This window comes from Papio anubis, chromosome 7 (assembly GCF_008728515.1).
Source record: "Papio anubis isolate 15944 chromosome 7, Panubis1.0, whole genome shotgun sequence".
Classification (NCBI taxonomy): domain Eukaryota; kingdom Metazoa; phylum Chordata; class Mammalia; order Primates; family Cercopithecidae; genus Papio; species Papio anubis.
In genome coordinates this window covers 148,710,278-148,729,557 of record NC_044982.1, presented here as the reverse complement: position 1 = coordinate 148,729,557, position 19,280 = coordinate 148,710,278, and the positions used below count along the sequence as shown (strand labels likewise).

Below are 19,280 nucleotides of genomic sequence, written 5' to 3'. Positions count from 1 at the left end.
AAGAATACTACTTGAGACTGGGTAATTATAAAGGAAAGGAATTTAGCTGACTCAGTTCCAGAGGCTTAACAGGAAGCATGGCTAGGAGGCCACAGTAAACTTACAGTCATGACAGAAGGCGAAGGGGAAGCAGGCACCTTCTTTGCAAGGCGACAGGAGGGAGACGAGAGCATGTTAAGAGGGAACTGTCAAACACATGTGTAACCATCGGATCTAATGAGAAGTCACTCACTATCACAAGAACAGCATAGGAGAAACCACCCCCCATCATCCAGTCACCTCCCACCTGGTTCCTCCCTTGACGTATGGGGATTACTATTCAAGATGAGATTTGGGTGGGGACACAGAGCCAGACCATATCTTGAGAGGTATAGGGAATAATGTGAAAGGATATGTAGATAAGGTCAGCATGTTTATTTGTGAAATAGATTATAGATTTTGTGATTTGTTTCCTTGTAGGTGTCAGGGGCATGATGATGGAATCTACTTTTTTCAGTAGGTGCTATGAGCTTACATGTAGACATATAAAATTGTAGAAAATGAAATATATAATTGATGGAGATTATTTACTCCAAATATTCTTACTTTTATATAAGCGAAGCTGAGAGTATGATATGAGCGACTGTTTTCCTTTCCAGTCACAGCAGGACTACAACAGCAGGGATTTAAATCCTTACTCAGTGATGTGATCTTGTGCAAATCACTTACCGTCTTGAAGCTTTATTTCCCCATCTGTAATTTGGAGATAATACCCCTCTCCAGGGTTATTGTCAGAATTAAAGATAGTGTCTTTAACCAAATATTCAAAATAGATTAGGTAGATAGAGCTGCCTTACTATGGTCTAGCTGCCTTACTGATAGTAAAAACTAGTGGTAAAAATTAGATATTTACTATTAAATGTTTATTATTAGAGCTCAGATCACTTTATTTTAGATAGTTTTCTTTGTCCATGTGATTATAAAAGAAGAAAATAAAGATTATCTCTACTTCTACTGCCAAGGGATAGCCATTATGACATTATGTTGTAAATTTTTCCAGATTGTCTTTTAAGGCATATTTGATACATTTTAAAATGTTTTTATGTCTACAAAACTGAAGTTACACTGTTTTATACTATTTGGAAGTCTTTTTATTTACTGTGTCAGCCTGTGAAAATTCACATCATAATAGTGGCTGAAAATTTACTTTTAGTCAATTTCTCAGTGATGGGTCATTAGGCAGTTTCAAGGGTTTTTATTTTACTATGATAAACAATGTTATGATACACAGTTTTGTTCATATGCTCTTGAGTGCATGTCTCTGTTTCCTTAGAATAAATATTTAGATGTTACATTTCAGGGTCTAAAGGTATATATATTTTTAATTTGCCAAATTGCTCTATAAGATTTTCTTTTATATTATGATACTAATCTTTGCCATATATGATAACATGTTTTTTCCTAGTTTGTCATTTGTCTTCTAATATCTTGGTGTTTTTAACAATACAGAGATTTTACATTTTTATGCAGTTGAATATAGCACTCTTGTCTTATAATTTCTGACTTCAGTGGAAGTTTTAAATGGTATTACTCACCACACAACTATAAAAATATTTCTTTTAATAATTACATAGTCTTAATTTTAGTGTAATGTAGAGATTCAAGTTTTAATTTTTTTTTCAGATGGATAGACTTTTACTTCACTTATTCCTTGAGTAAACCTTCTGTTTTCTACAGATTTGATGTTCCTTGTTATTACCTACTAAAAGTTTGTATGCATTTGGATGCTTTCTGAGCTCCTGTGGTTTTTAAACTGTATTGTGCATAAGGGGTTACTTAATCTGGGATTTTTTTTAAAAAAAGCCTGTTTGTGGGCCTTGCCTCCGGAAATTTTGATTCAAAAGTTTTGGTGGGATCTAGGAATCAGTTTTATAATAAACACATTTGGTTATTAAGATGCATGTGTTTTATGAGCCACACATTGGGAAGCCTTCCTCTGTTTCACCTGTACCACACTATTTTGAATACTAGATCTATTTAAAAAAAAAATTTTTTTTTGCTCCCAGCTGCTCCTGGTGCCTGCCTGCCCCCTCCTTCTCCCTCTCCTTCCATTCAAGTAATATATTTTTACATTACACTTGGATAACTACTAGAAGAAGCACCACCTCCAAATTAAAATGTTTATTTATTCAGCAGATATTTTCAGTGCGTATTTTGTGCCAAGTACTCTTCTAGTTTAAGGATGTATTCAAGAACAAAACAAAGATCTTTGAGTTTTTAAGTAGGTGTGAGAGAGATCACAGAAGATAACAATGAAATTATAGTAATTAAATTTTAGTGCTGTGGTAGCACAGGCTACACGGTATGGATGGCAGATGGAGTGGAGATGGTGGCAGTAGGAGCACCCCATTGAGAAAGTGACATTTGAATAAAGCAGAGAGTCTCTTGTGAGGGAATCTGGCATACAGAATATCTGGGAAGGGGTTTAGGTGGTGAGCACAATAAGAGTAAATGTCCTGAAGCAGGCATGTGCTTGGCATGTTTGAGAAGGAGAAAGAACAGTATGTCTGGAACAGGGAATGGAAGGGAGAATGGCTGGAGATGAAGTCACAAAGATTACAAGAGCCAATTTTTGTAGGGTCTGTAGAGTTTGGACTCTTTCCATGCGTGAAATATGTGGCTCATGGAGGTTTTTGAGCAAGACTCACATGACCTGATTCATGTTAAAGGGACCGCTCAAATGTTCTTGGCTTTAATGTATACTTAAGGCTCATGTTTTTCAAGTTATTTTTTCCCAGAATAGTTCATCAGTATTTTAAACTCAATTTCTAATAAATGAGCAGAAATGTTAGAATTGTCATCCTTGAAATACTAAGCTTTGCTTCCAGAAAACATACAATATCTTCTTACTCATTCATACCCTTCATACCCTTATGAATGTTTTGTAGATTAGGCGAGTGTGGAGGCTCAGGCCTATAATCCCAGCACTTTGGGAGGCCAAGGAGGGAGGTTTACTTGAGGCCAGGAGTTCTAGCCTAGTCAGGGAAACATAGTGAGACCCTGTCTCTACAAAAAATGAAAAAATTTAGCCAGGTATGGTGGCAGGTGCCTATAGTCACACCTACTAAGCTGAGAAGCTGAGATGGGAGAATCACTTGAGCCCAGGAGTTTGAGGCTACAGTGAGCTATGATCATGCCAACTGCACTCCAGCCTCAAAAAGAAAGAAAAGTTTTACAGATGGCTTCAGATTAGCTCTGTACATCATTATCCTATCACTTTTATATTATTTTTATTATGAATTGGCTTTTTGTATGTGTGGCAATTTCTAAATCATTGGTAAATAGCTTTTAAACTTTCCTCTATCTAACCACCGTATTGCATTCTCTTATTTTTCTAATGGGAAATCTGCTTGTATCTTCTAAGTAATCAGTCACATAATCTGCAAACAAGAATAATTTTTAAATGAAGATTTATCTTTTTTCACCATCTCCTCGAATCATTACTTATGCCTTTTATTTTTTTTCAGTCTGTGGTAATGTTCTATTTCTGACTTTAATAGAATGCCACAGGTATTTCATTTTTAGGCGTGGTACCAATTATTGAAATAAATTTTTATTACTGCTGTAATTTACATATTATTAATTGAGCCTTTACAGTGTTGATGAAGTATTTCATACTTCTTCACCATGAATGGTTTTAAGAATAAATGTTGAATTTTTCAGTTCTTTTAAACCATCATTCGAGTAAGTAAGGTTTTTCTGAAGCAGTGTCTTTTGATTGCCAGTTTAGTTCCCTTTCCAGTATTTGAATCATGGAGTGCAAACTTTGTAAAAATAATGTTGTCCCACTTTATCAAATTTATGTTTGAAATTTCACTCCTCTTTTCTGTTTTTATGTATTTTTATTCATACTGCACATTATTATATTGCTACTGGTATTATATCTACAATCCTATTTAGATGGTGAACTTCTTGAGGGAAGGTATAGAATCTTTTTGTGTATTTCCCATCACACATGTCTTATGTAATAATGCAGCTGTTACCATGTTAAGTTGAATTGCATTACCTCCTTAATTATTTATTTAAAATGTGTAATAAGGCTTTTATTCTAGAGATTAGAAACAATTGAAAAAACAGAAAAATGCAACAGAGGTCAGAGTTTTAGAAGCACACTGGGTAGCACAGTTTTACCTCCAAAAGACATCTTCAGTCTATTCAGTTTTCTCATTTATTTGTCTAGTTATCTCATTATTCTAGTCCGTATTTCTCACCTGGATTTCTAACATGCCACCTTCATCCGCTGCTGACTCCCTTTCCCCCACTATCTTTTCAATCTGCAAAACTGTGATTTTTTTTAAACATAAATCTCTTTCATTGTTTCTTTGCTCAAAATATGTTTTTTCTTAAGATAAAGAACGAAATCTCTAATATGGCCCTGTATGAGCTGGTCCATATATCGCATTACTGCTCCCTCCCCACTTAAAAAAAAAGTCTATCTGAATCTTCTAGAATATCGTTTTCTCTAATACTCTTTCTTGGCTTGCTGCCTTTGTATCCATGTGTATGCTTCACATCTGTGAATTGAACCAGCTGCAGATTGAAAATATTTGAAAAAAATTGCATCTTTACTGAACATGTACACACTTTAAAATTTTATATCCCCTAAATAATACAGCGTACCACTCTTTACAGATGATTTAAAGTATACAGGAGGATGTGCATAGGCTTAATGCAAGTATTTTGCCATTTTATATCAGGGACTTCAGCCTCGAGGATTTTGATATTCAAGGGAGGTCCTGGAACCAATTTCACACAGATACCGAGGAACAACTGTAGCCTTCTGTCAGGAAAGCCTTTCTTCTCCTTCCTTTATTTTTTCTTGTTTTTCTAATTTCCTCTGTGCTTATCCTTCTGATCTCTTAGGATCCAGAGTACACCTGGTTCCTGGAAAGATTTGAATCATGAATCACTCTGAGATACGAGGTGGTCGTCTGTGAATGATACACAACTGAGAAAAGTTCTATATCTTATGGTTTTTGCTTGGATTGTAACAATATACCTGTTTTCACTTCTCTGTCTTTAAGAGTTGCTTCTGGAGTCATGTTTACCTACCGTAAGTCAAAATTACCTGATCACAAGGGTAAGGGGTAAATGAGTATTGGTGGAGGAATGGAGCTCAGAGGAGGAAGGTAGAGGAAGGTACTGAAAATTTTCTACTTCAGGCTTGTTTACAACTAAAATTTCATAACGTATTTTATTGTCTTCATAGAGATTCATGAATATGACAGGTTAATAAATTGAGAGGAAGGTTGGGAGTTTATATGCTTTTCTATTCATTTACTCAACAGTGATTGATATATTAAGCATCTATTGTGGCCCGGATAACACTCTTATTAGATACAGTAGTGAGCAAGGAAAACAAGGTTCCTACTCATCTGGAGCGTAAATCCTATTAATGGAGGACAGACAGTAAATAAATAAATAAATAAATAAATAAATAAATAAAATAATTTCAGATAGTCATAGGCATTATGAGGAAAATAAAACCAGAAAAAGAAATAGTGGAGAGAAGGTGGATGGATGCTGGTGCTACTCCAAGGAGGATTCTTACTAGCTGATAGTTTAGAAAGGAGCAACCAGTAGAATATCTCGGGAATACCCGAGTAAAGGAAACAGCGTCTAGAGACCCCATGGTAGAAGAGAACTATTACATTTCAGGAGTACAAAAATACTGTTGTTGCAGTATAGTGAGTAAGCAATAGGATAGGTGGTCAGAGAGGTATAGGCTTCTAAGTTATAGCTGTTAGAAGATTTTAGATTGCCAGGCTATGCTAACTCAGTATTTTTTTTTGCTTTGAATATTGTCTTTTTTTAGTGTTTTTCTTTGGAACTCAATATTTAGGATTATCCAAAGCCCAAAACTAGAGTAACTGTTGGGTTAAGCTACATAACCTGCAGTGATATGAGATAAATTATTCTGGATAGAATTTTACGCAACAGATTTTCAGTTAGTTTATTGAAAATGGTGATTAGTTTTCTAGTTTACCAATATTCCAAATACAACATCATAACTTCCTCAGAAACTTAAACTACAGGTTTCCTGGGCCTTAACCCTTAGGAGTCAGGGAATCTGTGTTTTTGGTTATCTCTAAATCAATGGAATTTTTCGCTGAAAGAAGTTTTGCCGTGATTCCTGATTATTAGTGTGGTCATTATTAAATGAATTTGTTGGAGTTTTACAAACTTTGTGTTCCATGTTTAAGAAAAAGTGCAGTCAATGCTTTGAAATGGAAAAAAAGGTCATCTCTTTAATTTGCATTCCTCTTATTCTGAATAGAATTACTTTTTCTGTATTTCATGGCATTTATATTTTTCTTCTGTGGATTTTATTAATGAACTTGGCCTGTTTTTCCTTTGTGTTGTTTGTCTTTTCTTACTGATTTTTGGAGTTACTTTTAAGGAATTATCTTTTTTTTTTTTTCCTTTTATATGCCATTCATGGTAGACAGAATATGTCCTGCCCCTCCCCAAAGATGTCCTTGCCCTAATCTCCAGAACCTGTGAGTATGTTAGGATTTTGCAACTGTGATTAAGGTTGTGAGCTTTGATATAGGGAGATTATCCTGGATTATCTGGATGAACCTAGGCTAATCACATGAGAACTTAAGCGGATAACCTTTCCTGACTGTATAGGACTGTGGTCAGAGAAAGATACAACTACAGAAGAAGGTTCAGAGAGAAGCGGTATTCATGACTTTGAGGGTAGAAGGAGGGAGCCATGAGCCAAGGAATGTGGATGGTCTCTAGGAACTGGAAAAGGCAAGGGAAACTGTTTCTCTTTTAAAGCTTCGAAAGGAATGCGGCACTGCCAATACCTTGATTTTAGCCCAGTGTGAAACTCTTTGGACTTCCAACTCACAGAAGTGTAAAAATTTGTGTTGTTGTAAGCCACTAAGTTTGTGGTAGTTGTTAGGACAGCAGTAGAAAGCTAATACGTGTGTGTTATATATTTTTTTCCCAATTTGTTATTTTTGTCTTTATTGTTTATCGTGTTTTTACCATGCGCGAATATGTTTAATATAGTTGAATTTATCCTTTTATATTTTAATGGCCTCTGGATCTTAGGCTTTCCCTACTATAGGATTATTTTAAAATTTTTCATATTTTACTCTAATGCTTTTATCTCATCATGAACTCTAATATTAATGTTGACTTCCTGTCTTCTGTGTTTTGATCTTTTGTTGAGAATGAATACTTTTTATAGTTCACTTCTTCTGCCACAGACCAAGAGAATTTCAGAATGAAATTATAGTATCAATGCTAGTAATTCAGGAGTCATGGGGAATGGACACTAGTAGTACCAGAAGGCAGGGGACATTCAAAGTAGTTATTGTTTGAACTGTTTCCATAGGTTGATGATACTGTCTAGCAGAACCTAAAATGATTGATTCTAAAGGTGTAGTTTGTGAAAACCTCTATTTATCCCGCATATTTTAGTTTTATTTCTTCTTCTGGAAGAATTCCCAGATGTCTGCATTACATAAACAGTTTGTGGAAGACTTAGATGACTGATATTTGATACTGTATTAGTTTGTTTTCACGCTGCTGATAAAGACATACCCAAGACTAGGAACAAAAAGACGTTTAATTGGACTTACAGTTCCACATGGCTGGAGAGGCCTCAGAGTCATGGCGGGAAGTGAAAGGCACTTCTTACATGGTGGCAGCAAAAGAAAAATGAGGAAGAAGCAAAAGCGGAAGCCCCTGATAAACCCATCAGATCTCCTGAGACTTATTCCCTATCACAAGAATAATATGAGAAAGACCAGCCCTACTGATTCCATTACCTCGCCCTGGGTCCCTCCCACAACATGTGGGAATACTGAGAGATACAATTTAAGTTGAGATTTGGGTGGGGACACAGACAACTCGTGTCATTCTGCCCTTGGCCCCTGCAGTTCTCATGTCGTCACTTTTCAAAACCAATCATGCCTTCCCAACAGTCCCCTAAAGTCTTGATGCATTTCACCATTAACCCAAAAGTCCAGAGTCCAAAGTCTCACTCGAGACAAGGCAAGTCCCTTCTGCTTGTGAACCTGTAAAATCAAAAGCAAGCTAATTACTTCCTAGATACAGTGGAGGTACAGGTATTGGGTAAATACAGCCATTCCAAATGGGATAAATTGTCCAAAACAAAGGGGATACAGGGCCCATGCAAGTCCGAAATGCAGCAGGGCAGTCAAATTTTAAAGCTCCAAAATGATCTGGTTTGACCCATGTCTCACATCCAGGTCATGCCGATGCAAAAGGTAGGTTCCCATGGTCTTGGGCATCTCCACCCCTGTGGTTTTGTAGGGTACAACCTCCCTCCTGGCTGCTTTCACAGGCTGGTGTTGAGTATCTGTGGCTTTTCCAGACGCACAGTGGAAGCTGTCAGTGGATCTACCATTCTGTGGTCTGGTGAATGGTGGCCCTCTTCTCAAAGCTCCACTAGGCAGTGCCCCAGTGGGGACTCTGTGTGGGGACTCTGACCCCACATTTCCCTTCCACACTGCCCTAGCAGAGGTTCTCCATGAGGACCCTGCCGCCGAAGCACTTTTGCCTGGGCATCCAGGTGTTTCCATATATCTTCTGAAATCTAGGCAGAGTTTCCCAAACCTCAGTTCTTGACTTCTGTGCACCCACAGGCTCAACACCATGTAGAAGCTGCCAAGGCTTGGGACTTCCACCCTCTGAAGCAACAGCTCGAGCTCTGTGTTGGCCCATTTCAGCCATGGCTGAAGCGGCTGGTATACAGGGCACCAAGTTCTGAGGCTACACACAGCACAGGGACAGTGGGCTCAGCTCATCCTGTGAGACCAGTTTTTCCTCCTGGGCCTGCGGACCTGTGATGGCAGGGGCTGCCATGAAGGTCTTTGACATGGCCTGGAGATATTTTCTCCATGGTCTTGGGGATTAACATTAGGCTCCTTGCTACTTATGCAAATTTCTGCAGCCAGCTTGAATTTCTTCTCACAAAATAGGTTTTTCTTTTCTGCTGCATTGCCAGACTGCAAATTTTCTGAACTTTTATGCTGTTTCCCTTTGAAAACAGCATAAAGTGGCACCCAAGTCACCTTTTGAATGCTGTGCTGCTTAGACATTTCTTCTGCCAGACACCCTAATCATCTTTTTCAAGCTCAAAGTTCCACAAATCTCTAGGGCAGAGGCAAAATGCCACTAGTGTCTTAGCTAAAACATAACAAGACTCAGCTTTGCTCCAGTTCCCAACAAGTTCCTCATCTCCATCTGAGACCACCTCAACCTGGACCTTATTGTTTATATCACTATTAGCATTTTTGTCAAAGCCATTCTCCCACATTTTCCTGTCTTCTTCTGAGCCCTCCAAACTGTTCCAAACTCTGCCTGTTACCCATTTCCAAAGTCACTTCCACATTTCTGGGTATCTTTTCAGCAATACCCCACTCTACTGGTACCAATTTACGGTATTAGTCCGTTTTCACGCTGCTGATAAATACATACTTGAGACTGGGAAGAAACAGGTTTAATTGGACTTAACAGTTCCACGTGGCTGGGGAGGCCTCAGAATCATGGTAGGAGGCAAAAGGCACTTCATTATATGATGGCAGCAAGAGAAAAATGAAGAAGCAAAAGCAGAAGTCCCTGATAAACCCATCAGATCTCTTGAGACTTATTCATTCTCACTAGAATAGCACAGGAAAGACTGGCCCCATGATTCAGTTAAGACCCCTTGGATCCCTCCCACAACACATGGGAATTCTGAGAGATACAATTCAACTTCAGATTTGGGTGGGGACACAGCCAAACCGTATCACATACTTAGCTGTGATGAATAATTCTTAAAGTTAAAAGTTCTGAGAGGAGACTGTCACCTCAGTTTTTTTTTTTACAAGATCATCATGAATAATGAGACAAATTTAGACAATTTGGTAATGCGGATGTAGTAACATAAAGTTAATTTAATATATTAAGTCATTGTAATAACATTTATTGGGCACCTAACAATGAGCCAGGCAAAATGCTAAGAAATGTACATGCATAACCTCATTTATTTCTTATAGCACTGTGATAAATATTATTATCTCCATTTTATAGACCAGGAAGAGGGATACAGAGAGCTTAAGTAATTTGCCCAAGATTACAACTTTTTTTTTTTTTGAGACAGAGTCTCGCTTTCTCACCAGGCTGGAGTACAGTGGCGTGATCTGGTCTCACTGCAACCTCTGCCTCCCAGGCTCAAGCAATTTTCCTGCCTCAGCCTCCTGAGTAGCTGGGACTACAGGCGCACGCCACTACGCCCAGTTAATTTTTGTATCTTTAGTAGAGACGAGGTTTCACCATCTTTGCTAGGATTGTCTCAATCTCTTGACCTCATGATCCACCCACGTCGGCCTCCCAAAGTGCTGAGATTACGGGCATGAGCCACCGCACCTGGCTCCAAGATAATAACTTTTCAGAGGTGACACTGCCTTTGGAACCTAGATCTGACTTGTTATTAAACAGAGTGCCTTGTTTAATATTTGCTCTAGTTTTTAGAGTTGCCAGTGCTAAAGGGATAATTCACATCTTCATTTTTCTAATCAAACCCAGCCTTTCTCTGTAAGATGAAGAAATCCCTCTTTCATTAGGGTTAATGCAGTAATGTTCTCCTGCTGCTCTTAGAGCTTTTAAAATACAAATCAGAACATTCTACTTTCTTGCTTATTGTCATCCTGTGGTCTCTTTTATCTTGATAGAGTACTAACCTTGAGCATAGTATGCATGGCTTGATACAGTAAGTCAACTACTATTTCTTTCTATCGCTTATGTCTACCATCATCTTTTGGACTTTATATTGGTTCTTAAATATGATGTACTTGTGTCATGCTCTCTCTATTGAGTGTCCTTAGCTTTTTATCTACCTGATATACCACTATTAAAAACCTACATCAAATATGAATATTAGTAATCTCCAGTATTCCCATTATGTGGCAATATATTTTTGCCCACTAGATTATGAGCTTCTACGGGGAGAGGATCGTAACTTTTCAATTTAGTTTATGTGGTATATGAATCTCATGGGTTAAGTGAATAGATTACTGAGTAGTAATGTGGTTATCTTCTGCATATCTGCATTCTACATAGTTTAGAAAGCAAATACTTAAATTGTGAAGTACTGTATCATCCTAACCTACTTTTATTAAATGCTTCCCTTTTCTTTTCTACCTAGTCTCTGTAGTAATGTTTAATATTTGGATGGTTAATATTTACTTAAAGTATATAGAGCGCAAAGGGTGTTTTGTCACTATAAACATCCCTCAATGGATAAATAAGTTCCTGTTATACTGTACAAATCTTAAGGCATCCTAAGAACCTTCTCAATTTGGTGGTTGGTGGGGCAGAGGTCAGGATTTTGTTTTAATACTATTGTAATTAAAAATGGAAAAAGTTATCTTTTTCTCCTGTATATGTATTACTATATATTCAAGAAGGTGTTCCGTCCTTTATATTAGTTTCCTGTTGCTGCTGTGGGCAAATTACCATAAACTTAGTGACTTAAAACAACAGAAATTTATTATATTTTAGCCTGGAGGTCAGAAATACAAATAGGTCTCACTGGGCTAATATCAGGGTATTGCTTGGGTATGTATTATAATAGAAAAGAAAGGTATAGAGAGAACAGAAAGACAAACAATTTATTTTAGAAATGTTAAGCTTAAGAATAGTCAACCAAAACAATATAGATGGCCAGCCGGCTATTATAAATGTATCCAAATTTAGGAAACTGATCTGAGCAAGAGCCAGAGCTGTACTGCTAGTCATTTTGTGTGTATAGCAATGGTTCCTAAATTGGTGGGCCAGGGTGATCATAGATGCTATTGTGATTAAAGCTATATACTATCTCCCCTGAAGAAAATGCATATGTGGCAAAAAACAAAAAAAAAAAACAAAAAAAAAAACTCACATTTGATTATAATTTTGGGGATTCATAATCCTTTCCAGGAGGTTCACAAAATTAATCTTTGGTGTAAAGGGAAAAATTGCTTTGCTACAGATTTATAGGCTCTATGAATTTTGGATTCATCAAGATAACATTTCCTTGCACATTAGTTATTTGAGTGCCAGTTGAGTGGAATTACAGCATCTTCTGTCAAATAAATCGTAAAATTATTGTACGTACTTTCAAGAGAATAAAAGTATGCTAAGTAAAATAGGCGTGTGTTTTGCAATAGGTATGTGCTCTGAGAAATACATTGTTGGGGTATTTCATCATTGTGCACACAAACATCATAGAGTGTACCTACACAAACCTAGATGGGAAAATACACTAACACGATAGCTGATGAGCTTTAAAAAAAATCACACAAAAATTTCATAATGTTTTAAGAAATTTATGAATTTGTGTTGGACCTCATTCAAAGCTATCCTGGGCCACAGGTTGGACAGGCTTGCTGTACGGGATGTTATTGTACTGAAAACTGTAGTCAGTTTTAGCACAATGGTAAGTATTTGTGTACCTAAATGTCAGAAAGGTACAATAAAGATACGGTATTGTAATCTTATGGGACTGTTGTATATGGGGTCCATTGTTGATGGAAACATTATGCAACACAGGATTGTATTTAGAAAATGAAACCAATATAAAATCAATGAGAATTCCATCGGAGTCAATATTGTGCTACAATGCTTGTTAACTTTGTTTTCCTGTTATTAAGTTGAATACATATTATGTGTAACATATTAACTGATAACAATAAGAGGGATGGGGATAGATAGAATTTTAATTTATGAACATCATGCACAATTATTTTACCTAATAATTGAACATCTGGTTAATATAAGTATTATAAGCTTGTAAAAATGTTACAAAAACTTGCATAATATTGTATTGTAGACTCATACATGTGTTAACCAATGAGCTAAAAAAAATCACAAAAAAATTTCACACATACATTAGTATGTATGAGTCTAGAGTACAATATTATGGTCAGTTTCTGCCTTCTTGGTGGAGAGAAAAGGAAGAGTTGGGAACTCTTGGTTGTGACCAGGAAATGGGAAGAATGGGAATCAGTATTAAAACCGTGCACGTGTTCTGTGTTCCAAGAAATGTCCCAATGTATGGTTAGAGCCTTTAGGTTCGTTCTCTAAGGAGCTTGACTATCAAACACTTTAAGTGTTTTAAGCCTGGTGTTTCCTTATAATGGACACAAAACAAGCAAAAAACATATGATAAAATCTCACATCTCCAGACTGTGTCTTCCTTGAGCCTTCTACTTGTCTAGTAGTTGGGTGGGGTATATAATAGGCTTGGTAATCATAAAGCAAGATGGTTCTGTAAGGGAGAAAAGAAACTAAAAAAGCAGGTCACTTTAGGTGAAGGACACTTTGTGTTTCAGACAGTTAAAACTTCTAGGGCTAGTAAAACTTTCAGCAACTGTACTCTTAATTTGATTGTTAAGAAATATTTTGCCAATATATAAATTTGAAATTGCTGCCATACATTTATCCAGAAAGTGCAATAAAGTATAGCTTTAGAGTTTTTCTGGTTCATGTGTAATATAGTACTGTCATTTCAAAACTACATGGTTCAGTACAACTGAGGCAAAATTTGTCTTCGTGTTTGGTCATCTTTTGCTTCTGACTTTATTGAAATACCAGCTGAAAATTTTAGGAAATGAAGCTGATGGATGCCACTAAGAATTTTAGATGATTTGCAACACTTTACTTGTTTTGTAGTTAAAATCTTATCAGCAAGTTCTCTTGGCTCTACCTCCAAAATATACCCAAATCTCTCTATTCCTCTTCGTGTCCATTGTTATCATCCTAGTTCCATTCAATATTACCTCTCACCTGGATTTCTACATTAGTAGTTGCTGTGGATTTAATGTTTTTGCCCCCACAAATTTATGTTGAAATTTAAACTCCAATGCAACAGTATTAGGAGGTGCGGCCTTTTGGGAGGTGTTTAGCGCCTACCATCATGAAAGTAAGAGTTCTACCTTCATGAATGGATGAATATCCTAATAAAAGAACTGAGGGTGCCCATCCCTTTTTGCCTGTCCACCTTCTGCCATGTAAGGACACAGCATTCCTCCCCTCCAGAGTGCACCATCTTGGAAGAGGAGACTGACCTCTTTCCAGACAATGAACCTACTGATGCCTTGATCTTGGACTTCCAAGCCTCTGGAACTGTGAGAAATAAATTTCTCTTTATCATTTACCCAGTCTGGTATTCTGTTAAAGCAGCACAAAACGTACAAGACAGTAGTTTAGTTCTCCTGCTGTGTATGAAAGGATATATTTGAAATTACTGTTCAAATATGATCAGAGATTAGAAATTGAGTTACAGTGTAGGTTTTTAATAAAGAAGGAACATCTTATAAGATTCTCTTAATTTGCTTTAGAATGGAAACTAGCCCACAAATGTGGTTATTATGTAGTCTGCTCCCACTGCCTTTTAAGGTGCATGTTGTGGTTATAGTGGTGGAGTTTGCTCCAGCCCATCTCAGGAGGATTTAATATCTACATCGACCCAGCCTTTATGCACCCACACTTCTCTGACCATTTCTCTGAGTTGAAGATTGGCAAGAATTGGGTCCAGATAAGAATCAGAGCCTCTGAATAACTAAATAATAAAAAGCTTCCACAAAAGAGTAAATTGTGAAGCCAAAACCTTTTAGAGTTTCTATATAGTTATTTTGACCCCAATAATAGATAATTATGGTTCATCATGAAAATTCAATTATTTTCCAGATCCTATCTGATTTTGAATTACCAGGATGGCATTGTCTTCAATTTTCAATGCTTTGTTGTCATAATGATAATAAAAAGTAATACTCATATAGTGTTTATTATGTGTCAGGCATGGTTTACATTTATTGTAAGTGAGTGCTGTTATTTCACACATAAGATTGAGGCACAGAGGTTTAGTACCTTTCTCAAAGTCATACAGATAGTAAGTTTCTAAGCCAAGATCCAACTTGTGGAAGTTTGACTCTAGAATTCTCACTCTTAACCACAACCCAGTGCAACTTTAAAAGTATATTCTCTGAAAAATACTTAGGTCCAGAATATATTTTTAAAACCACTTCTAAAAATAATAATAAAGATAGTGTAATAAAAAATGGTCACAGACGTAAAAACAAGATAAACAAATGGCCAGAAAGCACATGAAAAGATGTTCAACATCATGAGTCATTATGGAAATATAAATTAAAAACGCTGTGGGATACCACTATATACTCAATACAATGAGTAAAGTTAAGACTGAAAACACCGTATTGGCAGGGATATGGTGAATCTGAAACTGTCATACATTATTGATGGGAATGTATAACAGTACAACCACTTTGGAAGATAGTGTCTTGTATAGATAAACATGTACCTATCCTGTGACCTATTCCACTCCTAGGTAATTATTTGAGAAATGAAAAAATGTCTACAAAAAGACGTACAAGAATGTTTATAACAGCTTTATTCATAATTGCCAACAACTAGAAAAATCCAAATACCTATCCATATAAGAAAGAATAAATTATGATTTATTTAATTAGAGGACTACTTAGTTAAAAGAAATGAACTTCTGATACACAAAACAACATGAGAGAAGGAAGTCAGATAAAAAGGGTACAAATGGTGACTCTCTTTGATTCCATTTATTTGAAGGTCCCAAACAGGCAAAATCTCTGTGTTTGGCATAAGGGTTTTGGAGTGATGAAAATGGTCTGTATTTTGATTATCATGTTGATTACACATGTGTCTTACTATCTTTGGACTGCTATAGAAAAATGTCATAAACTGGTTAGCTAATAACAGAAATTTATTTCTTATAGTTTCTACGGACCGATTTGCTTGTTAAGTAATTTAAGCAGAACACTTTTCTTTATATGATTTGTGTAAGTGATTGAGATTCCCAGTTGGTAGAAGAAATTAAAAATGTAGCATCTAAACTAAGCATGTTTGTTTCAGCATTTTATTTATAATATATTCTGGAACTGTTAGGAACTTCTAGATGCTACGGTTGAATGTGCTGAAATACAGCAGTTTGTCCTGGTTATAATATTGTAGTAAATGGACATATATAGACAAGTTTTATGGTAGCCTGTGTAGTTTGACAGTAGTTGTCTTTGGGATCCTTCACAACTTGTTCCATGGCAATAAGATGTGCTGGAACTACTGAAATGATGAATTGAAGTAGTAGTTTTATAGTCTTTTATTACGAGATTAGTCTTCAAAATGAAGGACAACCTTTAAAGTCTGTTTGTGGTTTTTGACCTTTTTCAAGTAGGTTACTTTCTGTGGATTTTCATGGAAGTAGTAAACACCTTAGTCACCACATATTAACTAATGTGGTCTTTGGTTTCTCAAACAAGACTGATGGCTTGGCTGTTTTTTGTTTATGGAAAAGCTAATTCCTGATCTTTGCATCTATTTTAGTAATAGTTATGCACGAGTGCGAGCTGTGGTGATGACCCGAGATGACTCAAGTGGTGGATGGTTACCACTTGGAGGGAGTGGACTAAGCAGCGTCACTGTCTTCAAAGTCCCTCATCAGGAAGAGAATGGCTGTGCTGACTTTTTTATCCGTGGAGAGCGACTCAGGGACAAAATGGTAATGAATAATGTATCTAATACTATAATTTTAGGATACTTCTGCAAAAACGAATTATCTGTTTAAAATTATGATTAGTATACTGTTGTGAGATTTTTTTCACCTATGAATCAATGATTGTTTCTGGAGCTGTTTCTGTGATAAAGACTGTGAAGTACAACATTTTTTTTTCAAACTGAGACTGACATTGATGCATACTTGTTGGGGGTTGGGGTTGCTGCTTTTCCATTTAGGTTTAATGCAGAAGTTAATAAATAGTCTCCCTAGTTATTAAACCGATTACGTCCTGCCTTCCCTTCTCTCTGCTATTCCCTAGACTAGAGATTGGCAAACTGTAATCCATAAGCCAAATGCAAGCCCACCAGTTGTTTTTATATGGTCTGTGAGCTAATAATGATTTTTATATTTTTACATGGTTGGAAAAAATTAAAAAATAATAATTTTGTGTAACGTAAGAATTATATGAAATTCACATTTCAGTATCCACAAATTAAGTTTTATTTGAACATAGCCCAGATGATTCCCTTATTAATTCCCTTATTTTCTAGGCTCGTAAGACTACTTGGTGGCCAGCCTAATTTTTAACACTATTGTCTTCTGTGCAGAGGTGTGGTTTCTTACTTGTATACATTTTAAAATATCAGTTTAACCTTTGATAATGTTATTTGCTCTCTTTTAATTAGTATGGAAAGCTCCTTCACTTTCTTTGTTTCATTTGTGGGCCAGAAACAACTGATTACATCTGAAAAACTGAGTAATGTTAGTGTCATTTCTGTATCAAGAAAAAGAAGAGTGGCCACGTGCAGTGGCTCACGCCTGTAATCCCAGCACTTTAGGAGGCCGAGGCGGGCGGATCACGAGGTCAGGAGATCGAGACCATCCTGGCTATCACGGTGAAACCCCATCTCTACTAAAAATAGAAAAAATTAGCCAGACGTGTTGGTGGGCTACTGTATTCCCAGCTAGTCGGGAGGCTGAGGCAGGAGAATGGCGTGAACCCTGGAGGCGGAGCTTGCAGTAAGCCGAGATCACCCCACTGCACTCCAGCCTGGGCGACAGAGCGAGACTCTGTCTCAGAAAAAAAAAGAGCATACACTTAGAAGCAAAATAAAAATAAAGTGCCAAAATAGAACCTTGAATATAACGAGAATTCCCTTTAAATATATATTTGTGGATCTGTTTATTTAGCATCTTGGTTATTATGTTTTGAGCTCCAAATAATTCTTCCATGCATGAACACTTGAATATGACTTACTTTCAGTTTGGGGGCTTGGTTTCTTCCTTTTTTTTTTTTTTTTAACAGCACTGAATCATCGTAGTAATTCAGAAAGTGCTTAACTTTCAGTGCCCCTATTTCTTCCCCAGTTAAAGGGAGAGTTATCCTAAATCATCTTGAAAGCCTTCTTACACTAATGTTTTGTGAGTTTATGATTCACCCATGCTGCATATTGTATAATGTGTCTCAGCCAGAATATGTTTAAGTAGAGAACCCTGGTTGAAGTCAAAAGTGAAATATGATGCATATGTCATCTTTTAAAAAGTTTAAATTTTTAAAGGTGGCCTGGCCTTGGATAAAATAGGATCTGGCATATTAATGCTTTTTTAAGCCTGGAGACATCTAAGAAGGCACCTATGATGGTGTAATGCTTCTGGTCTGAGCTAATAGTAACTGGGGAATATTGTTGGAGAAATTGTCTATGTTAGAAACTGAGTAAAATGGTGAAAATCTAAGGCATTTTTTTCCAGATAAACTTTTTCTTAAGAACACAAAGTAATAGAAAGTAAAATGTGGAGTAAGAGAGAAAAATGCTTGCTCGAAAAATTATAAGAACAAGGAAGGATGACCTAGATGTGACATAGAAAAAACTCAGTGAAACAGAATACTGGATATAGTAGAGATGGGCAGTTTGGGATAATAAGGGACCAAATATCTGCATAACTAAGTATGAGCCTGATCAGATTGATGGATTGGGTGATTGTTCAGAGTGTGGCTTTAACATAAAGCTAGTGAAAATAAACCTGAGATTCAGAAAGAACACAAACTTTTATTCCCTATGACAGAGCTTAAAAATCAAGAGGACTTACTCTAGTCCCTGGGTATAGAATATTGATAGACTAATAAGAAAATAGATTATTTTGCTAGAAGTACTGAATCAGAACACTTGTTGTTTTACGTAACCATTTTTCTTTGAGGAAGCTTGTTACTTGTGAAATGGGGATAAGAAACATCTCTCAGTGTAGCCATAAAGGAAAAATTGCTTTCAGTCAGAAAGTTGTCATATTTCTTAGAGGGATTAACTATAGTATAGCGTTCTAGGTTTTGGGGACTTGTGTGATTAAAGGCAGAGGCAGCAGCTCATGACTGTAAATTGAAAATAGCAAAGTCTTGTAAAATCTCAAGACAAATGAGACAGTGATATGGAAATAAGATTAATTTCCACCCTCTGCTGGGTAATACACTCTGATCAAGACTACTTCTGAAAAGCCCAGTAGTAGAATTGACATATACATACATTAGTTTCCAATATCACTGCATTTTGAGGTCACTAATGTTCCTTTCTATATTCATTGGTTTTATTCATTGGTTATTCATTGCTTTTATTTTAGTCCATTTTCCTGAGTTCTAGTTTCTTGATTTTTTTTTTTTAAAGAAGTACTGTGATTACTGAGTAGTCTGTAATTCTACAGG

At 36.5% G+C, this 19,280-nt stretch overlaps 1 protein-coding gene across 1 annotated transcript in view; it reads left to right on the top strand.

Annotated features, from left to right (window-relative positions):
• SPRED1 (sprouty related EVH1 domain containing 1) overlaps window positions 1-19,280 on the top strand; it is a 103,976-nt gene that overhangs the window by 31,362 nt on the left and 53,334 nt on the right. The window contains exon 2 of the mRNA XM_021940405.2: window positions 16,417-16,591. Within this exon, the coding sequence (XP_021796097.1) occupies window positions 16,417-16,591 (175 nt within the window). The remainder of the gene's footprint in view (window positions 1-16,416; window positions 16,592-19,280) is intronic.